This window comes from Mirounga leonina, unplaced genomic scaffold (genome assembly GCF_011800145.1).
Source record: "Mirounga leonina isolate KUSES-001 unplaced genomic scaffold, KU_Mleo_1.0 Mir_128, whole genome shotgun sequence".
Classification (NCBI taxonomy): domain Eukaryota; kingdom Metazoa; phylum Chordata; class Mammalia; order Carnivora; family Phocidae; genus Mirounga; species Mirounga leonina.
Genome location: NW_023270320.1, coordinates 6,523,844 through 6,550,937, shown reverse-complemented (window position 1 = coordinate 6,550,937; position 27,094 = coordinate 6,523,844). Strand labels below are relative to the sequence as shown.

Below are 27,094 nucleotides of genomic sequence, written 5' to 3'. Positions count from 1 at the left end.
TTTAGAGTTGACCAGCCCTCCAGGGAAATCTAAGTCAAGTGGGGGCCTCTTGAGGAGTTTCTGGGTTTGTGTAATGAGGCAGTTTGCCCAAGCTCCTCAGGGCCATCACAGCCAGGACCTCTGGGACACCCAGGTCTCAATAGTCTATGTGCAGGCTTTGAGGCAGCCCCGCATCTGTCGTCTGCTATTGGGAGCAGACTAGAATGAGTCTAGCCTTAGGAATGCAGCAAGTCAGATGGATAGTTGCTGGGTTTGGGCTTGCTTCCACACCCCCTCCTTCCTGTCTGCACCCTACCCACGCATTTTCCCCCTGTGCCCTACGTATATTAAAAACAAAACAAAACAAAACAAAACAAAACAAGGAGGGGGAGGCCACGGGAGCAAGAACCAGAAACTTTCCTCCTCCCAAATTTCATGCTGGCAGACAGCTACGTCCAACCTCTGCCCTACTGTGGAGGTCTTCTCCAGGGACCATTGTTCCTCTGTCCCCTCAGCTTGCCCGAGGGTGAAGGAGTTGTCCTGAGAGTGGAAAGGGGGAGGCGCTTGGGGTGTGAGCTGGCCCTGCGCTCTTCTGGAGCACCGCGGGAGGGCTGGGAGAAAGCTGCCAAGTTGAAGGGGAGGGACGGTAGCTTCCAACGCCAGGTACTGCTTGCACATCGATTGGGAGCCTTCTCTGGGCGAAACAGGGAGCAAGACTCATGAAGAACACAGGCCGAGGGCAAGCACATGATGAGGTGGCGCACTTAGTTCTGTGTCGCACCCGGCCACGGGCCACCGCAGCAACCAAATCAGCCCAGGTCTTGCTTGACCAATTAGGTGTCATTTAGGGCTCCTTTCTTACTCGGGCTTCTTTGCTTAGCTTAGTTTATTTACCTTATGTTCCATATACTCTGGTTTCTCTTCAGATCGCATAAATCTTTCGCCTTTTTACCTTATGTTCCACTCCCATTCCTGAGCTCACATCTGCCCCAGATTAGAAAGTGATCCCAGTGTTGTGATGCCATTTGGGACCAAAGGCAGAAGCCCAAGGAGGGAGAAAGGGTTCGAGGACCGTGTGGTGGGAGTCAGGAATTCCCAGGCTTGCACAGAGTGGGAAGAGCACTCAGACACCCTCTATAATCAACAGGAAAACACAGTGGGGCTGGAGGAACGGGGAACCCCATACTCCAGGGGCTAAGAAATTATCTTTTTAGCCACTTCTAGTGTCAGGATCCTCTCTAAAGGCTACAGAACTTTGGTAATGCAATCCTGCTCGACCTCATCCACCTCCCCAATATCAAAATGAAACACTACCTCTCCACAAACTCCTCCAGCATGGAGACCAAAGGGTCACTGGCCACTGCCTTTCATTCAGCTACTGTTACCATTTCTCTTGGCTCCCACCCAAGCCCCCCAACCCTTAATGAGCCACTGAGTACCAGAAGAGGAAATTCCAGTCCGATGGGGGGCCTGGTCACCTCAATGGCTCTAAAACAGAGCTTGGCTGGGGAAGGAGGGCTGTCCTGATGTCATCATTATTCAAGAGGCTCGTCCTGCCCAGCCCTGGGGAATGGGCTCAGCAGCTGGCACAAGGGAGAGATGAAGCCTCTGAGGTCTCAAGCTAGGACCTGATGCCCTCTGGAGACAGGATGCCTGATGGGGGACCAAAAGGCCCTGAGAAGAGTAGGGTGAGAGTATTCATCTCAGGCTGTTCTGTCTGCAAAATAACCAAATGCCCACTGGGTACAGAACACCTTCCTGGGCCTGGTGACATGTGCAAATAAATAGAAGATGCAACAATGCCCTCAGCAAGTCACATGGTCTTGTAGATGTTTGAAGACACATCTGCAAAAATAGGAATACTCACTAACCCTCCCGTTAACAAAGGCAAGATCATTTGATGCAATTCAAGTAGGGTATGAGCAGGGGCAAGTTAAGGAGTGTAGGAGCTAATCCAGAAGATTTGGGGAGGTAGGTGAGTTTGGAACTTTGAATTGTTTCTTGATGAACGAGGGGGCAAAGGTGTATATATGAAGTTGATGATTAAAAGTAATATGTTAGGGCTCCTGGGTGGCTCAGTTGGTTAAGCGACTGCCTTCGGCTCAGGTCATGATCCTGGAGTCCCTGGATCGAGTCCCGCATCGAGCTCCCTGCTCGGCAGGGAGCCTGCTTCTGCCTCTGACCCTCCCCCCTCTCATGTGCTCTCTCTCTCTCATTCTCTCTGTCTCAAATAAATAAATAAAATCTTTTTAAAAAAAAGTAATATGTTAGGGGCGCCTGGGTGGCTCAGTCGTTGAGCGTCTGCCTTCAGCTCAGGTCATGATCCCTGGGTCCCGGGATTGAGCCCCGCGTCGGGCTCCCTGCTCAGCAGGAAGCCTGCTTCTCCCTCTCCCACTCCCCCTGCTTGTGTTCCCTCTCTCTCTCTGTCAAATAAATAAATAAAATCTTTAAAAATAAATAAATAAAAGTAATATGTTACATTCCTGCAGAGAGAAAGGATTTTACCTAGAGAAGGAAGAACACAAGTGAAAATCTTAAATGTCAAGGTTGCCAAGTGATGGAAGACTGACCATAATTAATCAGCATGTTGGCATTATAGAATGTTCTAGTTAATCAAAATTCTTTTTTATAACAATGCATGTTTAAAAATTCTTTTACTCTAATAAGTATAAGATCATGCTTATTAAGAATCCTGGAATGATTTTATATTTACATCAAGATGCACTGTGGATACCCTGGAAGTTATTTTGTTAAATAAATTCCTCAGAAGAGGTTCCTATAACATGTAGGACTGGGTTAATGGAAAGAGGTCCCCTGACCCAACAAATATCCAAATTATATAAATGTGCTGGATAAACCATAACACACACACACACACACACACACTCACTATATATATAACCAAGGGCAAAAAAAGGAAAGGAAAAAAAAATAAAAAAAAGGAAGGGAAATCCCCAAGTTCCAAAACTCACAGCTAGAGAGAGCTGTCACATAGAACTGACGTGGCAGTCAAGGAGTGGGTGGGGGCTGGGCCTGGCTGTAGGCTGAAACTGACCCTTGTGTAAAACCCCAAATGGGACTGGAAAATTTCTTCCCACCAGTCCAAAGAAGCAGAAAGCAAGATTGCTGTGTCTCAGAGCTCAAGATAAAGGGGGGAAAATGGTCCTATAAGAAATTACCAACCCAGGGATGCCTGGGTGGCTCAGTCGGTTAAGCGTCTGCCTTCAGCTCAGGTCATGAACACAGGGTCCTGGGATCCAGCCCTGCATCGGGCTCCCTGCTCAGTGGGAAGCCTGCTTCTCTCTCTCCCTCTCCCTGCAGCTTCCCCTGCTTGTGCGTCCTCTCTGTCTCTCTGTCAAATAAATAAAATCTTAAAAAAAAAAAAGAAAAGAAAAGAAATTACCAACCCAAATCTATGTTGTGTGGATCTAAATTTGCACTACTCGCCCCATGATATGAGAATTCTAGGCCAAGAAATTAACATAAAAGTTCATCCAGGCTCTGTTTAACTCCAGGGCTCTAGCAAAAGGAGATGCAAAACAGCTTTACTTCTAGAGTATTCTCACTGAAAGTAAAACAGTCGTGGCTGAAGATGAATATATAATAACAACTTAGAAACCATAAGCAGTGAACCATCTGAAGATTATTAAGTAGACACAAATAATAGGAGAATCAGCATCCCAAGAACTAGAAATACTAGAATAATCTGAAAGACACTATAAAACAAAAGAGTTATTAAAGTTATTAAAGAGATAACAGAATACAGTGTAATGAAGAAAATAGGACATTTTTAGAAAAGGACAGATAGATTTGGAAAAGCATCAAATAGAAAACTAGAAATTAACAATCACTGAAATTCCTGATTTCACCTTTGTGTGTGATTTGTTCTAAATAGCCCCAATTTCAATCCTGCCTCTTAACCTAAATTTGAAAGACTCTACACCTCTCCTTTCTCCTATTAAAATGAGAGTTCACAGAAGGCAAAGAGCAAATGATATATTCAGAATCATGTATAGCACACAACTATTAACCAGGAATGAGAAGATACCAGTCTACCTTCAAATTATGGGTGCTGGGCGCCTGGGTGGCTCAGTCGGTTAAGCGTCTGCCTTCGGCTCAGGTCATGATCCCAAGGTCCTGGGATGGAGTTCCGCATCAGGATCCTTGCTCAGAGAGGAGTCTGCTTCTCCCTCTGCCTGCCGCTCCCCTGCTTGTGCTCTCTCTCTCTCTCTCGTTCTCTCTCACTCTCAAATAAATAAATAAAATCCTTTTTAAAAATAAAATAAACAAATTATGGGTGCACCTGGGGAAAGGAGAACATATGACCCCCCATGAGACAGCCTCAAGAAACAGCAGCATTTCAGAGTCTCCCTCCCAAGCACCATGGAGGACCTAAGTCCGTGCCATTCGTAAAGGAGCTCAAAGAGGATGGGGAATTTTCTCTGTCCCGGGCAGCCTTCCAGGGCCCCTGTGATCATTGATGCCTCCACTTCCGGAGAGTCTCTTTCAGGAAAGGGCTGACCAGGATTTGATCCTCCTTCCCTTTCATCCTGAGCTTCTAGGGCTATGTTTTATCTTATATGGGATAGAGAAATTCCTCTCAGCTTATTCTTTTTTTTTTCTAAGATTGTTTTAGTTAGTCTAGGGCCTGTGCTTTACCGTCTAAATGTTAGAATAAGCTTATCTATGTCTACAAAATACCTTGCTAAGATTTTTTTTTTTAATTCCAGTGTAGGGCGCCTGGGTGGCTCAGTCAGTTTAGCGTCTGCCTTCGGCTCAGGTCATGATCCCAGGGTCCTGGGATCAAGTCCTGCATCAGGACTGCTTCTCCTTCTCCCTCTGCCCCACCCCCCTGCTTGTGATCTCTCTCTCTCTCTCAAATAAAGTCTTTTTTTCAAAATGTAAATTCCAGTGTAATTAACATACAATATTATATTAGTTTCAGGTGTACGATATAGTGATTCAACAACTCTATGCATTACTCAGTGTTCATCATGGTAAGTGTGTTCTTAATCCTCATCACCTATTTCACCCATCCCCCACCCAACTCCCCTCTGGTAACAAGCAGTGTGTTCTCTATAGTTCAGAGTCTGGGTTGGGGTTTTTTTGGTCTCCTTTTCTTTGTTTGTTTTTTTTCTTAAATTCCACATTTGAGTGAAATCATATGGTATTTGTCTTTTTCTGAATGACTTATTTCACTTCCTTGCTAGGATTTTGATAGGAATTACATTAAACCTATAGATGAATTTGGGGAGAACTGACATCTTTACTATGTTGAGTCTTCCACTCTATGACCACAGTATATCCATTGATTTAGGTCTTCTTTGATTTATTTCATTAGAATTTTGTAGTTTTCAGCATATAGATCCTGTGCATGTTTTGTTAAGTTTATACCTAAATATTTCATTTTCTTTGGAACAATTATAAATGGTAAAGCATTTTAAATTACAGTTTCTACATGTTTGTTGTTAGTATATAGAACTGCGGTTGATTTTTGTGTGTTGATCTTGTATCCTGCATCCTTGCAGAACTCATATAGCAGTTACAGGATTTTTTTTTTTTTAGGTAGTTTTTTTGGGGGATTTTCTTTAAGGGCAATCATGTCATTTGAAAATAGGACAGTTTTTTTTCTTCCTTTCCACTCTGTATGTCTTTTATTCTTTTTCTTCCTTATTGCAGTGGCTAGGAATTCCAGTACTATGTTGAATAAGAGTGATGAAAACACATCCTTGCCTTGTTCTCAGTCTTAGAAGGAAAGCATTCAGTCAATTACCATCAACTATGATGCTAGCTGTAAGCTTTTCATAGATGTTCTTTATCAAGTTGAGAATATTTACCATGAATGATTGTTGGATTTTGTCAAATGCTTTTCCTGCACCAATTGATAAGATTATATGATTTTTCTTCTTTAGCCTTCTTTTTCTTTCTTTTTTCTTTAGCCAGTTGATATGGTAGACATTTTTGTTAACCCAGCTTTATTGATCACTTGATACAACAGACTTTTGAAAATTGAATCAGACTATGTATGTGGAATAAATTCTAGTTGGTCATGGTATATAATTTTTTGTATTTATAATTGTTTTATAATGATGGATTCAACTTGCTAATATTTTATTGAGGATTTTGAAAGAGATATTGGTCTAAGTTCATAAGAGATATTGGTCCATAGGTTTTTTTCTAAGTTCATGACAGATATTGGCTTATAGTTTTCTTTTTTTCAGTATTGTCTTTGTCTAACCTCATAAAATGAGTTGGGACGTGTTCTCTCCTTCTCTGTTTTTTGGAAGAGGTTGTGGAAAATCGGTGTTTATTCTTCTCTAGGTATTTGAAAGAATTCACCAGTGAAGCCATCTGAGCTTGAAGATTTCTCTTTGGGAAGTGAATCTGTTTTATCTGGATCATAACATCTTTGTCCACCAGAGTCACAAAGGTGTTGGCTAAGTTTTAGAGTATAGAATTGCAGAAAACCTTGGAAATCATCACCCACATCCTTCACCACTTATGAAGAAACTGATGTGCCCAAAGTCACAGAGCTACTTAGTAGCAGAAATGGGAAGAGCCTGTGGTTCAGGATACTCAGTCCAGCTATCTTTGCTGCTAAGTAAATGGATGTGGCTCAAGAGTGAAGACCTTCAACTTTTCAGACACCCTCCCATTCATGGCCCACTCACTGTCTCATAGGAGGAGTTTAATTGCTTCCTTGTGTGTAAGCCCTCAATAAGAAGATCCCCCAAGCCCCTTCTAGGCCAAAGTCAGAGCCAGAAAGGGCAGAGGTCAAGAGCAGAGCTAGTGACCCATGACCAAAGGGGCAGAGAGGCAAAATCTTGGCAACCAAATCTACAAGGAAGTAGCAACCACAGGGCTGATCAGCCTGGGAACCAGCCCCCTCTGTTAGTCTAATGCGCACTTGGATAAGAGCCTGGGCCAAAGAGGAACAGAGACCATGGGCATCTCTCCCAACAGGGTCAGTGAACAGGAGGAAGTTAGATCTTCCGGCTCACACACCCTCTGTTTTCCTTATGGTACCAGCCAGAGGCCAATTTCCAAACTGTAGGTAAGAAAGTGGAGGAAAGGAATGGATAGATTATACCTGCACACTATGGTAACGTGACATTCCCACAGCTGGATCCCCATCACTCCTTACAATGTCATCCAGTAGAACCCTCTGCAATAGAAACATTATATATCTGCCCTGTCCAGTGAGATGGCCGCTAATCATATGTGAGTATCAAGCACTGGAAATGTGAGTAGTGCAACTAAAAAAACTAAATTTTTTTTTTAAGATGTTATTTATTCATTTGAGAGAGAGAGACAAAGCAATAGAGAGCAGGAGCAGGGAGGAGAGAGAGAAGCAGGCTCCCGGCTGAACAGGGCCCGATCCTAGGACCCTGGGATCATGACCTGAGCCGAAGGCAGACACTTAACCAACTGAGCCACCCAGACGCCCCTAAAAAAACTACATTTTTAATCTTAATTTATTTAATCTTTGTCATGTGTGACTAGCGGCTACTGTATTGGACAGCACAGACCTCGAGAAACCCCTGTAAATGCATTCGTGAACAAACCTGAAAAGCACATGAAAATCAGAAACATAATCTATAATAAAGGAAGGAAGCACTAAGATACATTGGCAAGTCACTTAAAATTGAGCCAAAAACCTCACTCCTCAAATTTGCACCAATATTACATGAAGCTCTGGTTTCACTTTATTTAAGCTGTATGTGTGCTAGTTTTGTTTTGTTTTGTTTTGTTTTTGTTTTTGTTTTTTTCGGAACACTAAACTTTATTCACTTTATTTGTGTGCTAGTTTTTTTAAAAAACTCACCTTTGGCAACATAAAAGAAGGAGCAAATAATAGGCTTCAGGGATCCAGGGCGCCTGGGTGGCTTAGTTGGTTAAGTGTCTGCCTTTGGCTCAGATCATGATCCCAGGGTCCTGTGATCGAGTCCAGCATCGGGCTCCCTGCTCTGCAGGGAGTTGGCTTCTCCCTTTCCCTTTGTCCCTCCCCCACCTCCTGTGTGCTCTCGCTCTCTCTCTCTCTCAAATAAACAAATAAAATCTTTAAAAAATAGGCTTCAGGGATCCAAATGGAAGTTACTAAGCCTATATCGAGTTAGTTTAGAGAAAGAACACTGCTGAGATTTGGTTTGTTTTGTTCAGCGCTATATCCTCAGTGCCTAGACTATCCCCTGGCAAGAAACATTCTCCGTAAAAATTCGAGTGAATGAAAGGACGGGCCGACTGTCAAGAGAACTGGACTTAAGAAAAAGAAGAAAAATTTACAAAGCCAAACCTCTACGCTGAGCAGAATGGCCACCGGAGGACGCTCCAGCCCAGCAGCTAGCTCACAGACAGGGTGACCAGCCGCGGGGTTAATCATTCACCCCCTTGGGAGAATTCTTGGGTTTCCCTAGCACTTCCCACGCCCTAGGGTGGCTGTAAAAGAGTAGATTCCAGCCACCACCACCCCCTTCCCATCATACTCCCGTGACTTTCTTTCTTTGTCTGTATGTTTTCTCATGTGTACCAGACAACCCTCTGACGCAGATGTTAGGATCACTGGCCATCTACGGGCAGTGCAAGGCCCCCGGCATGCTAAAACACTTAATAAATGTCAAATTTTGCGCTTCAAATAAAGGAGATGACGAGTCAGAGGCAGAAGCCCAGGCCTGGGAATCAGGAGGTGGGTTTCCAGACAACTCTATGCACTGTAAGTCCAACATGGTCCCAAACATTGTGCTGTACGTTTTGCATGACAGGTAGTGTTATCTCCATTTTACAGATGAGAACATTGAATTTCAGAGTGATCGGCAAAGGTCACACAGATTACAAGTGGATTTTGAACCCAGGATGCTTCGTCTACAAAAGCCATGGAATTAACACCGTAGCATCAGTTTCGAGTTCAAACATGGCACTACCACGAAGAGCATTGCTTTCTGTGAGATCCAATGAGGCTAGAAGACTGAAATTGGGCATTTAACTGGAGTCAGGAAAGGGAAAGAAAAGACCTTTACGTCGGAGCCCTTCCTGGGAGGGTTGGGCAAGGGCACTGTCACCACCCAGAAGAGCAAGGTGGACCTACCCTAGGCAAAAGTCCTCAAGATTTCTGTTTAAGGTCTGAATGTTTGTGTTGGCCTCCAAATCCACAAGTGATGGTAAGCCACAATGGGATGATATTTGAGGTGGTGCCTTTGGGAGGTAATCAGGTTTAGATGAGGTTATGAGGGTAGGGCTCCCTTGATAAGATTGGTGTCCTTGTAAGAGGGGAGAGAGGGATGCCTGGGTGGACAGGTCATGATCTCAGGGTCCTGGGACCAGGCCCCAGATCGGGCTCCCTGCTCAGCGGGGAGTCTGCTTCTCCCTCTCCCTCTGCCCCTCCCCCCTTGCTCACAAGTGTGCAATTTGGATAATACTTGCCTTCTGTGGTTGTGGTGTGATTTAGTTATTTCATCAATGTCAAACCTCTTGCGTTAAGTGTAGGCACAGAGTAGGAACTCAGGAAATGTTTGCTTCCTCTTTTCCCTTACTTGTAGAGTCATGAATGTAAAGGACAGTTTACATTTAGCAGAACCTTTAGCTCAAAGAAGAAAGCTAAAATGGAAGAATTTCAAGCACCAATCTGTGAGTTGAGAAGACATTTGGGGGTAGGGAGGAACATTTGGGGACCAAAGACCTTGATGTCTCACCTTGTACACAAGGGGATTGTGGGCACGGGTCACTGCCATCACCCCAAAACAAGAAGAATGCGTTGTGAGGCTCAGCACACGTCCTGCACATGCACACACGCATTTGCCCCGGACCAGGGTTTGCTCTGGACTGCTCTGCACAACACTCCCCTCCTGATTTTTTCTCTACTCCACTGTGCTGGAATCTTCTGTTGCCCCTATAGATCCAATCTCCACTCTTTTCTGTCCTGCTCTATGCCCCTAGGACGTTGGGCTATCTCTTGTCCTTTGTCTTCCAGCTGGATTAGGCTAGTAGGGAGTCAGGCAAGAAAGTGGAGGGCTGGAGGTCAGAGAGGCGTGAGTTTCTGTTCCCTAGCTCCCTCCCTGTGTCTGGCCAGGACTGAAGGTGACAGCTCTGGTGTGGCCACTCCACACAATGAGCCTGGGCTTGTGCTTGCAAGTGCACACTCTTGAGTGCTCTTTCTCTCAGGATTTCAGTACCCACACCTTCCCCTTGTTCCTTCAGGCCCAATTTCAGCCCCAGATACTACAGTTTACCTTATGGTTTCCCTACCTCCAGCCCACACCTTTGTAAACCATCCTTTTATCAAATTCTCTTCAAATGACCCAATTTGAGTGATCCTAACTGATATCTCCGAGGGCTGGTTAGGTCCAAGTAACTGGTCTCCCACTGATCCTGCTCTTCAGTTGCCACCAGAAGCTCTCTGCTGTGTTGCTCTCCTCAGGTGGACACACCCAGAGCCACCCAGGGGAGGGCGACTATGAGCAAATCCCAGGTGGCCACTCCCAGCACTCGCCAGCACCAGGTCTGGTTCCCACATGGGAAGAAGATGATTTTAAGCCTGAGAACCTGCTCTTGAGGTCCTTTTAAAGACTGCAGACACTGCTCTGAGCCACTAGAATTTTTTGTAATCTCTTGAGCCTAGAAACCATATTAAAATGTTAAATTCGCCATTGGAATTGTTAAGAGGAACAAGAAGCCCAAAATGGAGTCATTTGTCCCCCAACCACAGCAAACCAAGACCTCATTGCAGTTTGAACCTCTCCCAGGAATGTGACCTTTTAACAGTCAAGCTGAAATTTCCTGATCTGCTCTGGTAAGGTAATCCACATGGGAAGAACCCTGCCATCCTTTCCCCCTCAAAAAGAAGATGTAACCATCCTTTCCTTTGCTAATAATGTCCTTGCCCTATCCTCCTTCCTATAAAAACCCTCCATTTTGTACAACTCCTAGGAGCATCCCTCTACTTGCTAGGTGCTGCCCAGTTCAGAAATCACTTCACATAGCCAATTAGATCTTCAAATTCACTCGGTAGAATTTTGTTTTTTAACAGACTCCTTCACATTAGCTCATGTGACCTCCATGCTGTGTCTTCGGGCTCCCCAACATTCAGCCCCTTCGTGCTCATGGGCCGTGACACCATGACTCTCACTTCTGCTTTGCCTCCAATAACAAATGGCAAAGCCATTTCTCACAGTAAGATATGTTTCTTCTCAATGATAGTCTGTTTATCCTCTAGTCAGTGGAGAATCTGCCTGTTTTCTTTAACGTGTCTTTTTTTGTCTTTTTTTTGGTACTTTTTGCCCCCCTTCACCCATTCCTGCCCACCCCCGCTCTGCCTCTGGCAACCAGCAATCTGTTCTCTGTATCTATGAGCTTTTTTTTGGTTTTGTTTTGAGAGTGTCTTTTTTAAATGGTTGAATCTTGATCTGGGGCAGGAAGTATAGGAAGCCCTTATTGTACGAGAAAACACAGTGGCCTCCAGAGGCCACTGGGGCCATGGCCACAGGATGCGCTAGCTAATGTAAGGACTCCCAGTGGTGAAGGGGGAATATTTTCAGCATCAAATAACGTTAGGAATGGATTAAAACTAACACACGGGTCACTTTTCTCCCACTGCCTAGGCCCTTCAAACTCCTCCCTAACGAGGGGCTTCCTAAAACAGCCTGTGTTGTAGTGTGATTTAGAGAATCTGAAAGCATTTCTCACTCTTGTGGTACCTGCTGCTTCCTCCCCAAGCGGCCGCTCCTGGAGACCCTCTGTCGGCACTCTTTCCCTACACTGGTCCAGCTCAGCAGAGATGTGTTGAGACAAACACTGGGGAGGGCCAGTGCCTGCTTAAGGACTAGACTTGTGGGCCTGGTTGGCTACCCAGAGAAATTCCACTTGCTTAAAATGATAATATTGGTCCATTGTCCCTCCCTGCCTACAGTTAAGTAGAGCAAGATGGGATGGAAACTTCCCCAACCTGTGTGCGAAGATCATTGCGAGTGTTGAGCTAAGCGGGTGGCTTCCCTGGAAGCTCAGCTCTAACCAAACAAGCACATCCAATAAGGCATCTGAACAACCCCCCTTTCAAACCAGTTCCTCCTAAGGCAGGAGGATGAGCCCCTTTGTTTTCCAGTGTGTTGACAAAAGGGCAGGCCTGGAGGGGAGGGGAGACCGGGTCTTCTAGATTTGCCTCAAGTCTTTCATAGCTGTGTGATCTTGGACAAACCCCTGCTTCTCTCTACGCCTCTGATTTTTGTTTTTTAAATAAGACAGTGGTGAATAAAAAAAAAGATGTGGAGAGGTCTCCATATTAAAATTATAAGATTTTGACATAGAATGTTAGTATACCTTAGCTCAATTTGTAAAAACCTCAACTGAAGAAAATATATACGTAGGATCATTTGAAAGACATATTCCATTTACTCTTCCAGATCATTTTAGTTTTTTTTAATCTTTAGCCAGGACAGACTTTTAAGAGAACGGAATTTAAAATTATAAGAATTATGGAATAATTTTGGAATTTCTTTTTGACCTTAGTGCCAATGAAAAGCTTTCTTTCCTTAATTATTAGCTTTTACCTCATAAATATGAATGAATGAATGAATGAATAAGACGGTGATGAATGTTGTCCTGGATGACCTATTGTGTACGTGGCCAGAGCTAAAATTTGATGATTGTATGGTTTTCTGGGAGGAAGTTTCTGAGACCTTTAGGATTGCCTTCATTACTGCCTCATTCTAGAGCCGCACTGTCCAATAGAAATATGTTGTGAACCATATACATATATATTATATACATATAATTTCTTATAATTCCACCTAAAAAAGCAAAAAGAAACAGGTATCATTAATTTTAATATTTTACTTATTAAAAATGCTCTTTCAACATGTCATCAACATAAATTGAGATATTTTACATTTTTTCATGCCAAGTCTTTGAAATCTATGTATTTTACACTTGTAAATATGAACTAGCCATATTTCAGTTGCTTCATAGGCACAGGAGGCCAGCGCCAATAGCAGGCAGTGGAGGCCTAGAGATCAGCTCAGGAATGGCCAAACCCAGCCAGTCTTCCTGTCCTGGAGTCCCTTCTCAAACTCCACAGCCTCCAGCTGGATTGTTTTCTGAAAAAACAACCCTAATCATGTCACTCCCCAGCTTAAGAGATCTCTGATACCTCCTACCCTCCTAGGACAGAGTCTGAACACCTTGGCACTTTAAAAGACCCTTCACCATTCGACCCCAATTTCTCTTTTAAACTGTTCCCCTGTCTCCTCTCCCCTTGCATGATGGGGCGCAATGACAGAAACTGTTCTCTCACCCAACGGGCTTTTCCGTCCTCCTGGCATTTTTCTGTCCCCACTTGGAGAGCTCCTTGAAGACTCATTCATTCGTTCGTCCAAGGAGTGCCCTACTAAATGGCAGGCGGCGTGTGGCCCTTGTAGCCAACTCAAAGGGCCACAAGGAACCTCGCTGGCCAACTCTCAGCCCCCCACAGCCCAACCACCACCGACGTCCAACCCCTGTCGGCTGCACCTCGGCTCTAGCGTTAGCCCTCATCACCCGGCCGGGGGGCTTGTTCACGCATCCTCCCACACCGTCCCCCAAGCCATGGAACGCCCACTCTTGGTTCTTTCTTCACACCGTGAAGCTCAATAAACCGATGAGGGGTGAATGACCCATCACCCCCCACTTTCACATCGGAGGAACTAAAGCACGGTACAAGGAGGGTTGAGGGGACCATCCCGCCCAAGTCCTCCTGAAGAAACGAGGCCTTCCCCAAGGGCCGACACCGCTAGGAACCCCACACAGCCCTGACACACCGCCCCGACCCCGCGAGGCGTCTACCTACACAAGCCCCCGGCCCCGCACCCCGCCCGCACCCCGCCGCCGCCAGCGTGGCCGGGAGGGACCCGCGAGCGAAAGGGGCGGGCCCAAGCGGGGCGGCGCCCGCACCCGCGCGCAGGAGACGGTCGGGAGGACGCCTCCGCCCTGAGCTGCGGAGGAACGCACGTACGGGCAGCCGCGCGGCGGCGGGTGCGGCAGCTGCGCGGCGGCAACTACAAATCCCAGGGGGCGCCGAGCCGCAGAGGCGGAAGGGGTGGGCGGGGCGGGGCGAAGTGGGAGGGGCCGGGGCGGCCCAAGGGCCACGCTCCGGCTGCAGGCGCGGCGCGCGGGAGATCATGTCGGGGGGTAGCAGCTGCAGCCAGACCCCAAGCCGGGCTATCCCCGCCACTCGCAGGGTGATCCTCGGCGACGGCGTGCAGCTGCCGCCTGGGGACTACAGCACCACCCCCGGCGGCACGCTCTTCAGCACCACCCCGGGAGGTAGGGGCGGGCTCCGGGTGCGGGCGGTGCGGAGGACTGACTGGGCAGAGCGGGAGGGGTCTGGAGCCGCCTGTAGGACTGGGCGACCGGGCTGAGGGGCGCGGTGACTGGAATAAAGGCATCAAGGAGGCAGCGACGGTCACGGAGGTGGCCCCCGGCAGCCAACAGATGGCCGCTTCCCACTGCCTGCCCTCTGGATGCGTGCTCCCGAGCCCGGGCTGCAAACTGCTCCATTAGTTTCCTCCTCCTGGGAGAGACAGCCGAGTACCCCTACCCAAACAGATACGCACGCTTCCAGAACGACCACATGCCGAGGTGTGCTGCCCCTTGTGGATGTGGGGGCGTTCTGAGGCAGAATAGCGTGGGGTCAGTGTGGCCTGGGAGCTAGGAGAGGCCGGGCCTGGGTTTTTTAGGGGTGGGATGGGCGTTCTCTGTTGGGGTAGACGACTCTTGCAGAATCCTTTTTCCTTCCCGACGTACCCCCCGTTTTGCATTGGGCCAGCACCCTCTGACCGAGGATTTGGGCTGAGGGCGCTCGCCTGCTCCAGCAGCGCCTCACCTGCACCTGTGGCAGGTTGCCCATTTACGCTTGTGGGATCTCCGCAGAGGGACCCGGCGCCGCGGGCAGGGCTGTGCAGAAAAACACGTTCTTCTGTCCTGGGGGGAGGGGGAACCGTGTGACCTCCCTGAGCGTGTATGAGGAAGAGGAAGCTGAGCTGGCACGGGTGGGGGCCAGCCTTGGGCTGCCCTCGGGAGCCAGGCATTCCCTCCCAGCCCGGGAGCCCCGCCGCACAGGCGCTGATGAAACCTGCCCGCCCGTTTGCATGATGAAATCCCCGTGGCTCACTACTTCCCTACCATCCTCGCGCTGCCCTCACTCCGCTTTGCCCTTCTCCCCTCCCCTCCACCCTCCTCCACCGCTCCGGCCCAAACGGGGCAGAGAGTGGCGCTCCGTTGAGAGGCAGGGGTGCAGGTGGTGGCGGGCAGAGCGGCAGCCTGGTCCCTTGCCAGCGTCGGGGGCCACATGCTTATGTTCTCAGGCAGCGGCCCCACCACGGGCAAACACTGCCAGATCCGAGGTCTGAGCCGTTTGATCCAAAACATACGCGGTTAGAACTGTTAAGGATCATAGATGTACTTGTTTCATCGGGGCTCCAAACTTGAAAACACATGTCCCTTGCCCAACGTCACACGGTTTTCTCAGATTGAACAAGAAATCGTTCTGAGGGGGGAAATCTCTCTTCGATTAAAAATAATCAAAGGAAAAGTTCTCAGTGAGCCTTGCGCCACCCTTGACTCAAATTCTCTTTTCCTGCTATATAGGTCTTTGTAGTCCACTTGGTGGGCTTTCTCTGTGTCATGCTGTGTCTACCAGAATTTTTCCTGACAATTTTGGAGTTCCTTCAAGTAAGGGTGTGAATCTCTACTTGATCATTTTTAGGTTGGGCACTGAGGCAGGTCTGAAGGCTCAGGTGCTCTTTTTTGCACCCTTTGTTGCTGGATGGGGACAGGTCAGATTGGAAGCCATGGCCAGGGTTACTCTTTGTAGGGAACTCTGATCCACTTCTCACCATGGACTGGGAAATGGGTTTTTGGTTTTGTTTTGTTTTGTTTTGTTTTGTTTTTTGGTAAACCATAACAAATCTCCCTGCCTTTGAAGGTCTTTATTTGGGAGAGAGGGAAAGGGACACCTGGACCAGAGTGTAACTTTATCTCTGAGGCCAACTGGAAGAAAGCTAGCCATGCCAGGAGCCTAAAGCCAGCTTTCTTGTCTGGAGTGTCCAGCGTGACAGGCACAGCTCACAGTCCATAACCTGGAAAATCACACCTTGCTTCTGCTAACGTCAGCGAGTTTGGTCTGCCTCAGTTAGCCAGGGCTTGGAGTCTTCCTCCAAAGCCCAACCTCACCCTACCTCTTTGCCAAGGCAAAGAGGCTTAACCTAAGGAAAGGTCATTCCTGGCACCCTTTTGCTCTGGTCTAGAGTGCTGTTTCTCATTCCTCAATGTACATATGAATTACCTGGGGACCTCACTTAAATGCAGACTCTGATCCTTTTTTTTTTTTTTAAGATTTTATTTATTTGACAGAGAGAGACACAGCGGGAGAGGGAACACAAGCAGGGGGAGTGGGAGAGGGAGAAGCAGGCTTCCCGCAGAGCAGGGAGCCTGATGCGGGGCTCAATCCCAGGACCCTGGGATCATGACCTGAGCCGAAGGCAGGCGCTGAACGACTGAGCCACCCAGGCGCCCTGCAGACTCTGATTCTGTAGGTTCTGGGTTTGGGCCTCAGAGTCTACATTTCTAACCAGCTCCCAGTGATTGATCTAAGTACGACGCTGAGTGCTCAGAAATTAGTGGAATGTGACTTCCCTCACCTTTTCACACCTCTGGAGTCTGGCAAAAAGTGATGCTTCTAACCAGGTAAACTTCTCTTGAGGTTGGATTTGGCATCAGCCTTCAAACCAGGGTCTGGAGAGAGTCTGTGCAGGTGCCCGCACTAGGTTATTTGCAGGTGTCAGGAGCTCCCGCAGTGTCCGCAGGTCACTCATGCTGGGAATGGAACTGCTGTGTTTGTCCCCAGAGGAACAGGAACAGCAGCTGATTTGAGCCATCTCCACTCTGAAGACGCCAGTTTACTTGCCGTGGTCATTAACCTTTCACAAGCTAAATCACTGGTCTGGTTAGAAGTCTGGAGAACTTCAGAGAAATTTGTTAAAAGGAGTGTTGTGTATGAATATTTGAGCCTGTGGAGGCTTCAAAGTGGCCAGTGACACCACACACGAGCAGAACCTTCGAATGGGTCAGAAATTCTCCTTCCACCCCCACCCATCAACCTTCATGTTCCCTGGCCCATGTTGGATGCTTGACCCCCAAAGCCCCCAGGGTTGCTTGGCTGGTAATCATACCCAAACCCAGTACCTGGATAAGGTTAATCAGAGGTAGGCAGGTAGGGCTACAGATGTTACTGGCACCCTGGTTTAGATAAACAAAGTCTGAGGCCATGAAGCTTTTCTTGTAGCAGCTCCCAAGTCTTTGGCTATGGAACAGACAGTGCTGGGAAGAGGAGGAAGTGGGCTGGGCACTGAAGCTAGGGCACAGCCAGTGTCGCGAGGCCTCAGTCACACAGGGGAAGATGATGTCTTCTGATTGCCCAGGGTCTCATTATTAAGGACAGGTTAAGAGAACTTGGACAGTTCTCTCTTAAGGCAGTGAGAGAAGTGTAAGGGGCTCTCTTCTCACACTGTTCTGAGCTTCCTTTTAAAGCATTTAGAACATTCCACACTGTCCCTCATTAAAGACTTTGATGGGGGGGCCTGATATAGAGCACCCCAAGCTCTCTCTGGTTCTAAGGCATTCACCGCATCCAGAACCGGAAGACAGTCTGACCTCAAGGGCTTGGCTTGCTACTTAGGAAGATGGAGACACACCTGAAACAGAATTAGAAGCATCAAAGTTGTAGCCATAGAATGAAGCGATTAGGCAGACACCCCCCACCCTCCATAACCAGTAGAACTTGTATGATTCTCACGGGAGAGTCGCCTCCAAGTCGTCAGCCTGCTAGGCCTTACTTGCTAACAATGCACACATAGCTGTGAGTTTTGTTTTTTTTTAAGATTTTATTTATTTATTTGACAGAGACAGCAAGAGAGGGAACACAGGCAGGGGGAGTGTGAGAGAGAGAAGCAGGCTTCCTGCTGAGCAGGGAGCCCAATGCGGGGCTCGATCCCAGGACCCTGGGATCATGATCTGAGCCAAAGGCAGACACTTAATGACTGAGCCACCCAGGCGCCCCTAGCTGTGAGATTTTAATTGCTTTCCGAGGCTTAAATTTTGTTGTTGTCTTCAATATCCTTAGAGGTAGGCAGGGCCTGATTTGAAAGAGTTTGATTTTTCAACTTATGTAATTTTTCTGAAAGAGCAAAAAAGTCCTTCATTACCAAATTTGGTAACAGGACAGGCAGGGTGGTACCATGTCTGTCTGTTGGTATAAAGCAGTGAGGCATTTTCTCGGATGGGTCTTTATTTGATATCCTTGCAGAGGAGGAATGACATGGGACAGCAGTATGGAAAAGAGGATTGCTTCCCAGGGGGAAGGTTTTGTTTTTTTTTTTTTTAAGATTTTATTTATTTGTTTGACAGAGAGAAACACAGCGAGAAAGGGAACACGAGCAGGGGGAGTGGGAGAAGGAGAAGCAGGCTTCCCGCGAAGCGGGGAGCCCGATGTGGAGCCGATCCCAGGACCCTGGGATCATTACCTGAGTGGAAGGCAGCCGCTGAACGACTGAGCCACCCAGGCGCCCCCCAGGGGGAAGGTTTTTAACGAAGAATGTTCATTTGTACACCTAGATTTTACATGTTCAAACAAACAAACAGAAAACCCGTCACTTTCAGGTCTCAGAGCCACACCCATGCTCTTCCTCCGTTATGATTCATGACAAATGAATCACCTGTATTTGTTTACATGTGTGTTCCCTAGAGCAGAAGGGAAGTTCTTTCCCAGCAGTGTTACTCATCTTCCTATCCTGGCTTTTGAGTGCTGAGTCAGATGTTCAGAAAGTGAAGAGTTGGGGCGTCTGGGTGGCTCAGTCGGTTAAGCGTCTGCCTTCAGTTCGGGTCATGATCCCGGGGTCCTGGGATTGAGCTCACATGGGGCTCCCTGCTCAGCTGGGTGTCTGCTTCTCCCTCTCCTGCTCCACCTGCTTGTGTGCTCTCTCGCTCTCTCTGTGTCAAATAAATAAAATCTTAAGAAAAAAGGGGGGCGCCTGGGTGGCTCAGTTGGTTAAGCGACTGCCTTCAGCTCAGGTCATGATCCTGGGGTCCTGGGATCAAGTCCCACATCGGGCTTCCCTTGCTCTGCGGGGAGCCTGCTGCTCTCTCTCCCTCTGCCTGCCACTCCCCCTGCTGTGCTCTCTCTCTCTCTGTCAAATAAAGAAAATCTTAAAAAAAAAAGAAGAAGAAAATGAAGAGTTGAAAAGACTCCTAGAATGACAGTATTCTCAGGGTAACCTGGCTCCTTTAGCACCAGGCCTGGGTCTGAGCTGGCTTAATAACATTCAAATTTTTCTTTTCTGCCCTTTCAGTTGCAGGGTATATAAAATCATTTACCTTGGAATGTCCCAGGGACAGAACTAACTTTCCCTGAACTTTCTCACTTATACCAGTATTATAGATAACAGTATTTCTAATTCTACTGTTTCAGTTATTGAGCAGAAAGTAGAAGGAAGTGGCCTTTATACGGAACATGTCAGTACTGGGGCCAGGGCCTCAGACACTGGGATGGGTGCTCCTTGTTTACTTGTTTGCACCCAGCATCACTGACTAGGCAAGAGTAAGGCATATCTGCCCGTGACATTTGGATGATCGGGGACACGGGGAGCACAGGGTGTCTTGTAATCCAGTGTCGGTACCCCTGAAAGTTTGCCGAGAGAGCCTGGAGTGTCACAAAACTTAGTAACTTCAGCAACAATGACTTGTTATTTCTCTCCATTCTTTGGGCTGGTTGGGCATTCATTCATTCATTCATTCATTCATTCATTCATTCATTCATTTATTTATTTATGAATGACAGAGAGAGAGAGAGAGAGAGAAGCAGGCTCCCAAGGAGCAGGGAGCCCGATGCGGGACTCGATCCCAGGACCCTGGGATCATGACCTGAGCCGAAGGCAGACGCTTAACCATCTGAGCCACCCAGGCGCCCTGGTTGGGCATTCTTTGATGATCTTCCTGAGGTTACTCATCTGGCTACATACAGTTGGCAGCTCGATTGTCCTGGGCTTGAAGGTCCAAGATGGCCTTACCCACATGTCTGGGGCATTGCTAGGGACACCTGGAAGGTGGGAGTTCTCTGTCGTCTTGGTCCTCTGCCATTCAGGACTCTAACCTGAGCTTATTTACATGACAGTTTTCAAGGCCCCTTAAGACCTAGGCTCAGAAGTCACATCACATCACATATGCAGTATTCTATTGGTCAGAGCAAGCCACAGGGCTAGCCCAGATTCCAAGAGGGGGGAGATGATTGCTTCGGAATGAGAGGAGCCTTCTCTAGGGCAGGGATGGGAAGAGTTATGGGGCCACATTTTCAGGCGGTCTCCCACAAAGGCCAAGCCTCAAAGTGTGGTCCTTTGAGGGAACTTAGCCGCCCATCCTGCTGTGCGGCCAGGCAGAGCCAAGGCCGGGTATAGAAGCAGACCAGAATCACAAGCCTGTGAATTGCCTGTTGGGTAGAACTGAGGACACCTGGGGCGCCTGGGTGGCTCAGTCGGTTAAGCGTCTGCCTTCGGCTCAGGTCATGATCCCAGGATCCTGGGATCAAGCCCGCATTGGGCTCCTTGCTCAGCGGGAAGCCTGCTTCTCCTCTCCCACTCCCCCTGCTTGTGTTCCCTCTCTCGCTGTCTCTCTCTCTGTCAAAGAAAGAAAGAAAGAACTGAGGACACCTTCCTGAAAACGCTGAGTCATAGGTCCTGTACCCCGTTTTCAAGGCCCGACTCAGCTCCCCAAAGCAAACCATACAGGTGGTCGTGATAGCAGGCCCCGGGGCAATACCTTCCGTTTGTGTCATGCTTCCCTTGCTACCTGCTAGCTAGCCTGCCTCCTTTGTCCTCCTCAAGCAGCCAGGCTTTGGGAACACCCTTCAGGGGAGCCCACGCTTGCCCTGCCCACCTGCCCCTGCCCAGCACTCCGATTTGAACATCCTTGATTTTCTGGAGTGCTGGCAGGAACATGGAGTCAAGTTCTGAGCCAGCGGTCCAAAATGTGTAGGAGTGAGAATGCCAGGAGGTGCGGGTGGGTCCAGATCTCGCTTTGGTTTCCTGGTGACACATCCCAGGTCTCCTGCCGTAAAGAGAGTGAGTATGTGTACGCTGATTTCTGTCTCCTGCCCTTTGGAATACAAGGGGAAAGCAGGCCTCTATTAATTTGCTCGGGCTGCCATAACAAAATACCACAGACTGGGGGGCTTCCACAACGGAAAATGTATTTTCTCACGGTTCTGGGGGCTGGAAGTCCAAGAGCAAAGCGCCATTGGGGTTGGTTTCTTTTGGGCCCTTCCCATTGGCTTGCAGACAGCTGTCCTTGTGCTGCTTCTTTACTGGTATCTGTGGTATCTCCCTCTCTGTCCTTTTAATTTTTTTTAAGATTTTATTTATTTATTTATTTGAGAGAGAGAGCATGCACGCGCAGACTCCCCACTGAGCACGGAGCTGAGGGGCGGGGCAGGGGGAGCTCAGTCCCACAACCTCGAGATCATGACCTGAGCTGAAACCCAGAGTAGGATACCTAACCGAGCCACCCAGGCGCCCCACCCCCCCTACTTAGGACACCTGTATATCGGATCAGGGCCCCACCCTAACAGCCTCATTTTAACTTAATGACCTCTTTAAAGACCTTATCTTCAAATACAGTTTCATCGAGGTACTGGAGGTTGGAGCTTCAGCAAATGACTTTGGATGTGGTGTGGCGGCAATTCACGCAGAAAACAGGGCCCCTCCCTTTTCCAACCATAGTTTTTGTTGCTATGTAACGAGGCATTTCAGATGGGCACTCCCTGTTGGTAATGAATTCCAGGGGTAGCCTTAGCCTGTTCTGCACAGGTGCATTTTGAAGTGTTTGGAGGCAAGTGAGGGAAGGAGAAGGAGCTTAGCCAGCCCTTAGAATAATTGCTTCAGCTATTTTGTTCTGGATGTTTCTGCAAAAGCCTTATCTATGCTAAATTATTTTCAGATAAAGTGGACTATTCCCTCACATGTCAGGGCCTCACAGGTGAGAGGGCCCTTCGTCACTCATTGATTGCCCTCATTTGGTATTTAAGGAGCTTTGTAACATTTCTGGCCCCTGAGAAACATCCAGATCTTGGTTCTCTTTGCAGATAGGGTCAGAAGTGAAGAAAAATCTCGGACCAAGCACACTCTGGTTCTCTACCCAAGATTTTCTCCCTGACAAGGTGGCTCAGCTTGCTAAACAGACTGCCTGGTGTGTGGTGGGCAGGGAGGGAGACCCCTGGTAGCCCCTGTGGGTTTGCCTCCACGATGGCAAGAGCTGAATGTAAAATGATCCGGAGTATTTAGTTCACAGGCTGCCGGCTTGCATCTGAGCATAGGCATTTGAGCCTCCCCCTGAGTGTGTTGTGAAACACTCTCCCTTTCCCTGGAATGGGAACAGCAGTTCTAGGAATTCTGTTCTTGTACTCTTGCTAGGTCTCACGTCCCCCCAGCTCAGGGGAAGAATGTTTCCGCCACGGGAGGCACAGGGGTCAATTTACAGGAGTCATGGCCAGCCCCGGTTTGAGCCTGAGTGTGGGTACTGTGGGAAGGAGGAGAAGAGTTCAGGACAGTCCTCTCTCAGGGAACATCCTGTTCTGGCCAAATACTCAGAAGAATAGGTAAAAGTCAGAAGACCCCTGAGCCATGGCAGCTTGGCTAGTTTTAAACAGAGGTTGGTGTCCAGGATTAGAGGCAATACAGGCTAGGTCTGCCTCTGGGGGCAGCCTGTCTGAGCCTCAGTTTCCTGTGTCTGAGTTGAGGATACTGTATCTCCCTTGTGGGGAGTAGGGGAATGGGAGCACGGAGACCTGGCGTATCAGGCTATAAGCGCAGCGTCTGGCCCACAGACAGATCATGATTTCATCTTCACAGTACTCCTGTGAGGTGAGTTAGTACCCTCCTCTTTTCTTTTTTCTTTTTAGATTTTATTTATTTGAGAGGGAGAGAGAGACAAGAGATAGTGAGAGAGAGCACAGGTGGGGAGGAGAGGGAGAAGCAGGTTCCCCACTGAGCAGGGAGCCCGATGCGGGATTCGACCCCAGGACGCTGGGATCATGACCTGAGCCGAAGGCAGACGCTTAACGACAGAGCCACCCAGGCGCCCCGAGAGTTGTACTCTTAACCGACTGAGTCACCCAGATGCCCCAGACTGTGTAGTTCTTTTTTTTTTTTAAGATTTTATTTATTTGTCAGAGAGAAAGAAAGAGAGAGAGAGGGAGCGCACACAAGCAGAGGGAGTGGCAGGCAGAGGGAGAAGCAGGTTCCCCACTGAGCAGGGAGCCTGATGCGGGACTCGACCCCAGGACGCTGGGATCATGCATGACCTGAGCCAAAGGCAGACGCTTAACCGACCGAGCCATCCAGCGCCCTAGTACCCTCCTCGTAAGAGCTGAGGAATTCAGCTGCCATTCGGGGTTGAGGGGCTGGCACACCACACCCAGGTTTGAGCCCAGGACTTGTGCCTCCAAGCACTGTGCTATTTGCACCACACAGACCACCTGCCAATAACAAGATCCCCAGAATAAATGGTAGCGAGTCAGAGCTGAAACAGACCCTAAAGATTACCTATAAAGCCTGGCACATGGTTGGTGCTTTAAAAATAGTTTGAGCCTAGTACACTGCCTTTGTTTATAGGTGAGGAAAACATGCCCGAGGGGAATGTCTGCATTCTTTTTTTTTTTTTAAGATTTTATTTATTTGAGAGAGAGAGAGCACAAGCGCGGGGCGGGCGGGGGGGGGGGTGCAGAGGGAGAGGGACAAGCAAACTCCCTGCCGAGCAGGGAGCCCGACTGGGGGGCTCGATCCCAGGGCCCCGGGATCACGACCCGACCCAGACGCTTAACCAGCCGAGCCACCCAGGCGCCCCGGGAGGTCTGCATTCATTGTACGTTCAAGCAAACTGTCATCACCACAAGCATGCCTTGAGAAAAAATGCCATTGTTGTATTTGGTGCACATCTGAAGTTTATTTAAAGTCCTGAATGACGCTGGCTTACCAAACATGCCAAAGCTCATGTTGATTCTTGAAGCCTGTTTCTGTGGGCCAAAGAAAGGATAGAGGGTGCCTTACCCTCCCCCCTCCCCCCCAATCCCTTTTCAGGGTTGCATCCCTCCCCTCTGATTTGTCCTAGCTCTGACCATATAACTGGTCCCTCAAATATGTCACCTGAAGCCATGCCAGTCGTAAAAGCTAGGATTTGTTTGTATAGGTCTTATCTTGTGCCAGCCACTGTTCTAATCCACCCCATAACCCTATGAAGTTGGGAGTTAAAGTCTGACATGGACAGGGCCTAGCACGCAACAGCCCAGAGAGGTGCTGGAGGGGCAGGCTCAGCGTTCCACTTACCCTGTCCAGCAGAGAGCCCCCGAGGCTTTCTAGGGAGAGTAGGGAGAGTCTACCTAGTTCCAGCCAAGGCCATTTAACTTGACTTACTAGAAAAGGAGATTCTGACCCTATATCCTTATTTATTTGTTTGCTTAATGCCCTATGCATCAGAGGTTTTGTATTAAAAAACAAAATATGCTCAGTGTAAAAGATGTTCACTTTGCCTGGATTATCTCACTCCCCCAGAGGTCATCAGACATAAAATACATACAATTCTGTGACTTTGTTTCACATGATATGTCATGGACAATGTACACTTGTTCCAAATAGTAACCGTACAGCATCGAATTGTAGGTCTGATCCATAATTTAATCTGTCATGTAATATTAAAAAAAAATCAGAGTTTTACATACATATGTGTGTGTGTGTATGTTATTCTGTCTTCTTTTGTATGGGCTTGATTTTTTCTTTTAAAGATTTTATTTGAGAGAGAGAGAGCGAGAGCGCGCGAGCATGGGGGGGGAGGGGCAGAGGGAGAAGCAGACTCCCAGCTGAGCAGGGAGCCTGATGCGGGACTGGATCCTGGGACTCCAGGATCATGACCTGAGCCAAAGGCAGTTGCTTAACCAACTGAGCCACCCAGGCACCCTGTATGGGCTTGATTTTTTTCCATAATAAAAGTATGTCAAAGTCATACGTAAGTTGTTTATATACGTAAATAGTTAAATCTCAAGATTACTAAAAGACTCCTAACAAAGCAGTAACCTCTTGCCTCTCCACCCCCCGCCCCACTCTTTAGAAGCAACTAACATTTTCCAGCTCTTTTTTGGGGGATATACCCCCATATTTCTTTTTCTGGACTTACTGTTAGATGAGGACTTATTATTATTTGTACACCCTTCTCTTCCCATTCCCCAGTATAGCTATATCACAATTTTTTTTTAAAGATTTTATTTATTTATTTGACAGAGAGAGACACAGCCAGAGAGGGAACACAAGCAGGGGAGTGGGAGAGGGAGAAGCAGGCTTCCCGTGGAGGAGAGAGCCCGATGTGGGGGTCGATCCCAGATCCCGGGATCATGACCTGAGCCGAAGGCAGACACCTAAGGACTGAGCCACCCAGGCGCCCCTGTATCACAAATTTTTTAAAAATACGCATTATTTTTATTACTACGACCCTTGATGAGCCAGGTAATTATTGTACAACTTTTTTTTTTTAACAATCTGTTTTCTTTAAGATTTTATTTATTTGTAAGAGAGAGAGAGCACAAGCAGGAGAATCTGCAGGCAGAGGGAGAAGCAGGCTTCCCGCTGAGCAGGGAGCCCAATGTGGGACTCGATCCCAGGGTCCTGGGATCATGACCTGAACTGAAGGCAGACCTTTAACCAACTGAGCCACCCAGGCATCCCTAACTTTTTTTTTTTAAGATTTTATTTATTTAAGAGAGAGCACAACAAGTGGGGGAGAGGGGCAAAGGCAGAGGGAGAAGCAGGTTCCCAGCTGAGCAGGGAGCCTGACCCGGGGCTCAATCCCAGGACCATCAAATCATGACCTGAGCCGAAACCAAGAGTTGGACGCTTAACCAACTGAGCCACCCAGGTGCTCCATTATACAACTTTTTAAAAAATAGTTAATAGGGCCACATGGGTGGCTCATCATTGGGCGTCTGCCTTCGACTTGGGCCATGATCCCAGGGTCCTGGGATTGAGTCCCGCGTCGGGCGCTCTGCTCAGCGGGAGGCCTGCTTCTCCCTCTCCCACTCCCCCTGCTTGTGTTCCATCTCTGGCTTTCTCTCTCTCTGTCAAATAAATAAAATCTTTTTTAAAAATGTGGTTAGTTTTGGGTTTCAGCTCTTGGTTTCGGCTCAGGTCATTATCTCATGGGTCTTGAGACTGAGCCAGTCTCAGGCGTTGCACTCAGCGGGAGAGTCTGCTTAAAGATTCTCTCCCTCTGCGCCCCCAACCATTCGCATGAGCACTCATGCGCATGTGTGTGTGTGTGTTTGCACGCGTGCTCTCTCTCGCTCTCTCTCAAATAAGTAAATCTTTAAAATGTAGTTAGTTTTAGGGCGCCTGGCTGGCTCAGTCCATAGACCATGCGACTCTTGATCTCGGTTGTGAGTTTGAGCCCCACATTGGGTATAGAGATTACTTTAAAAAAATGTGCTTAGTTTTCATTCAAATAAGTCTTCCACACACCCCAGCAGCTCTAAAATACTAAACAAAATACAGTTTTACACACAAAATCTGACTTCTGGATTTATCAGTCCATTTTTTTTTCCCTCTGTCCAGAACTGTCCGGAACTGACAGGCTCTGGACCTGCCATGTAGCTGCTGATAGGAGATTCCCTGAAGCCCTTCCTCTTGGTCTAATTTTGGTAGAATATTCCTCCTGTAGTGTTCTGAAAATGCCTCTACTCTACTTTTACTTGATTGGTATTTGACGGTGTAAAACCAGGCCGGAATGGATTCTCCCTCAGGATTACGAAGGCATTGACCTACCATCTTCAGACTTCCAGCATTGCCATTGAAAACGTTTATGCCGGGGCGCCTGGGTGGCTCAGTCGTTAAGCGTCTGCCTTTGGCTCAGGTCATGATCCCAGGATCCTGGGATCGAGCCCCGCATTGGGCTCCCTCCTCTGTGGGAAGCCTGCTTCTCCCTCTCCCACTCCCCCTGCTTGTGTTCCCTCTCTCGCTTTGTCTCTGTCAAATAAATAAATAAAATCTTAAAAAAAAAAAAAAAAGAA

The 27,094-nt window shown here is 48.0% G+C and overlaps 1 protein-coding gene across 1 annotated transcript in view; it reads left to right on the top strand.

The window, feature by feature from the left end:
* The first annotated feature begins 14,072 nt into the window (after positions 1 to 14,072).
* EIF4EBP1 (eukaryotic translation initiation factor 4E binding protein 1) overlaps positions 14,073 to 27,094 on the top strand; it is a 21,281-nt gene continuing 8,259 nt past the window's right edge. The window contains exon 1 of the mRNA XM_035004037.1: positions 14,073 to 14,265. Coding sequence (XP_034859928.1) covers positions 14,121 to 14,265 — 145 coding nt within the window. The 5' untranslated portion in view covers positions 14,073 to 14,120. The remainder of the gene's footprint in view (positions 14,266 to 27,094) is intronic.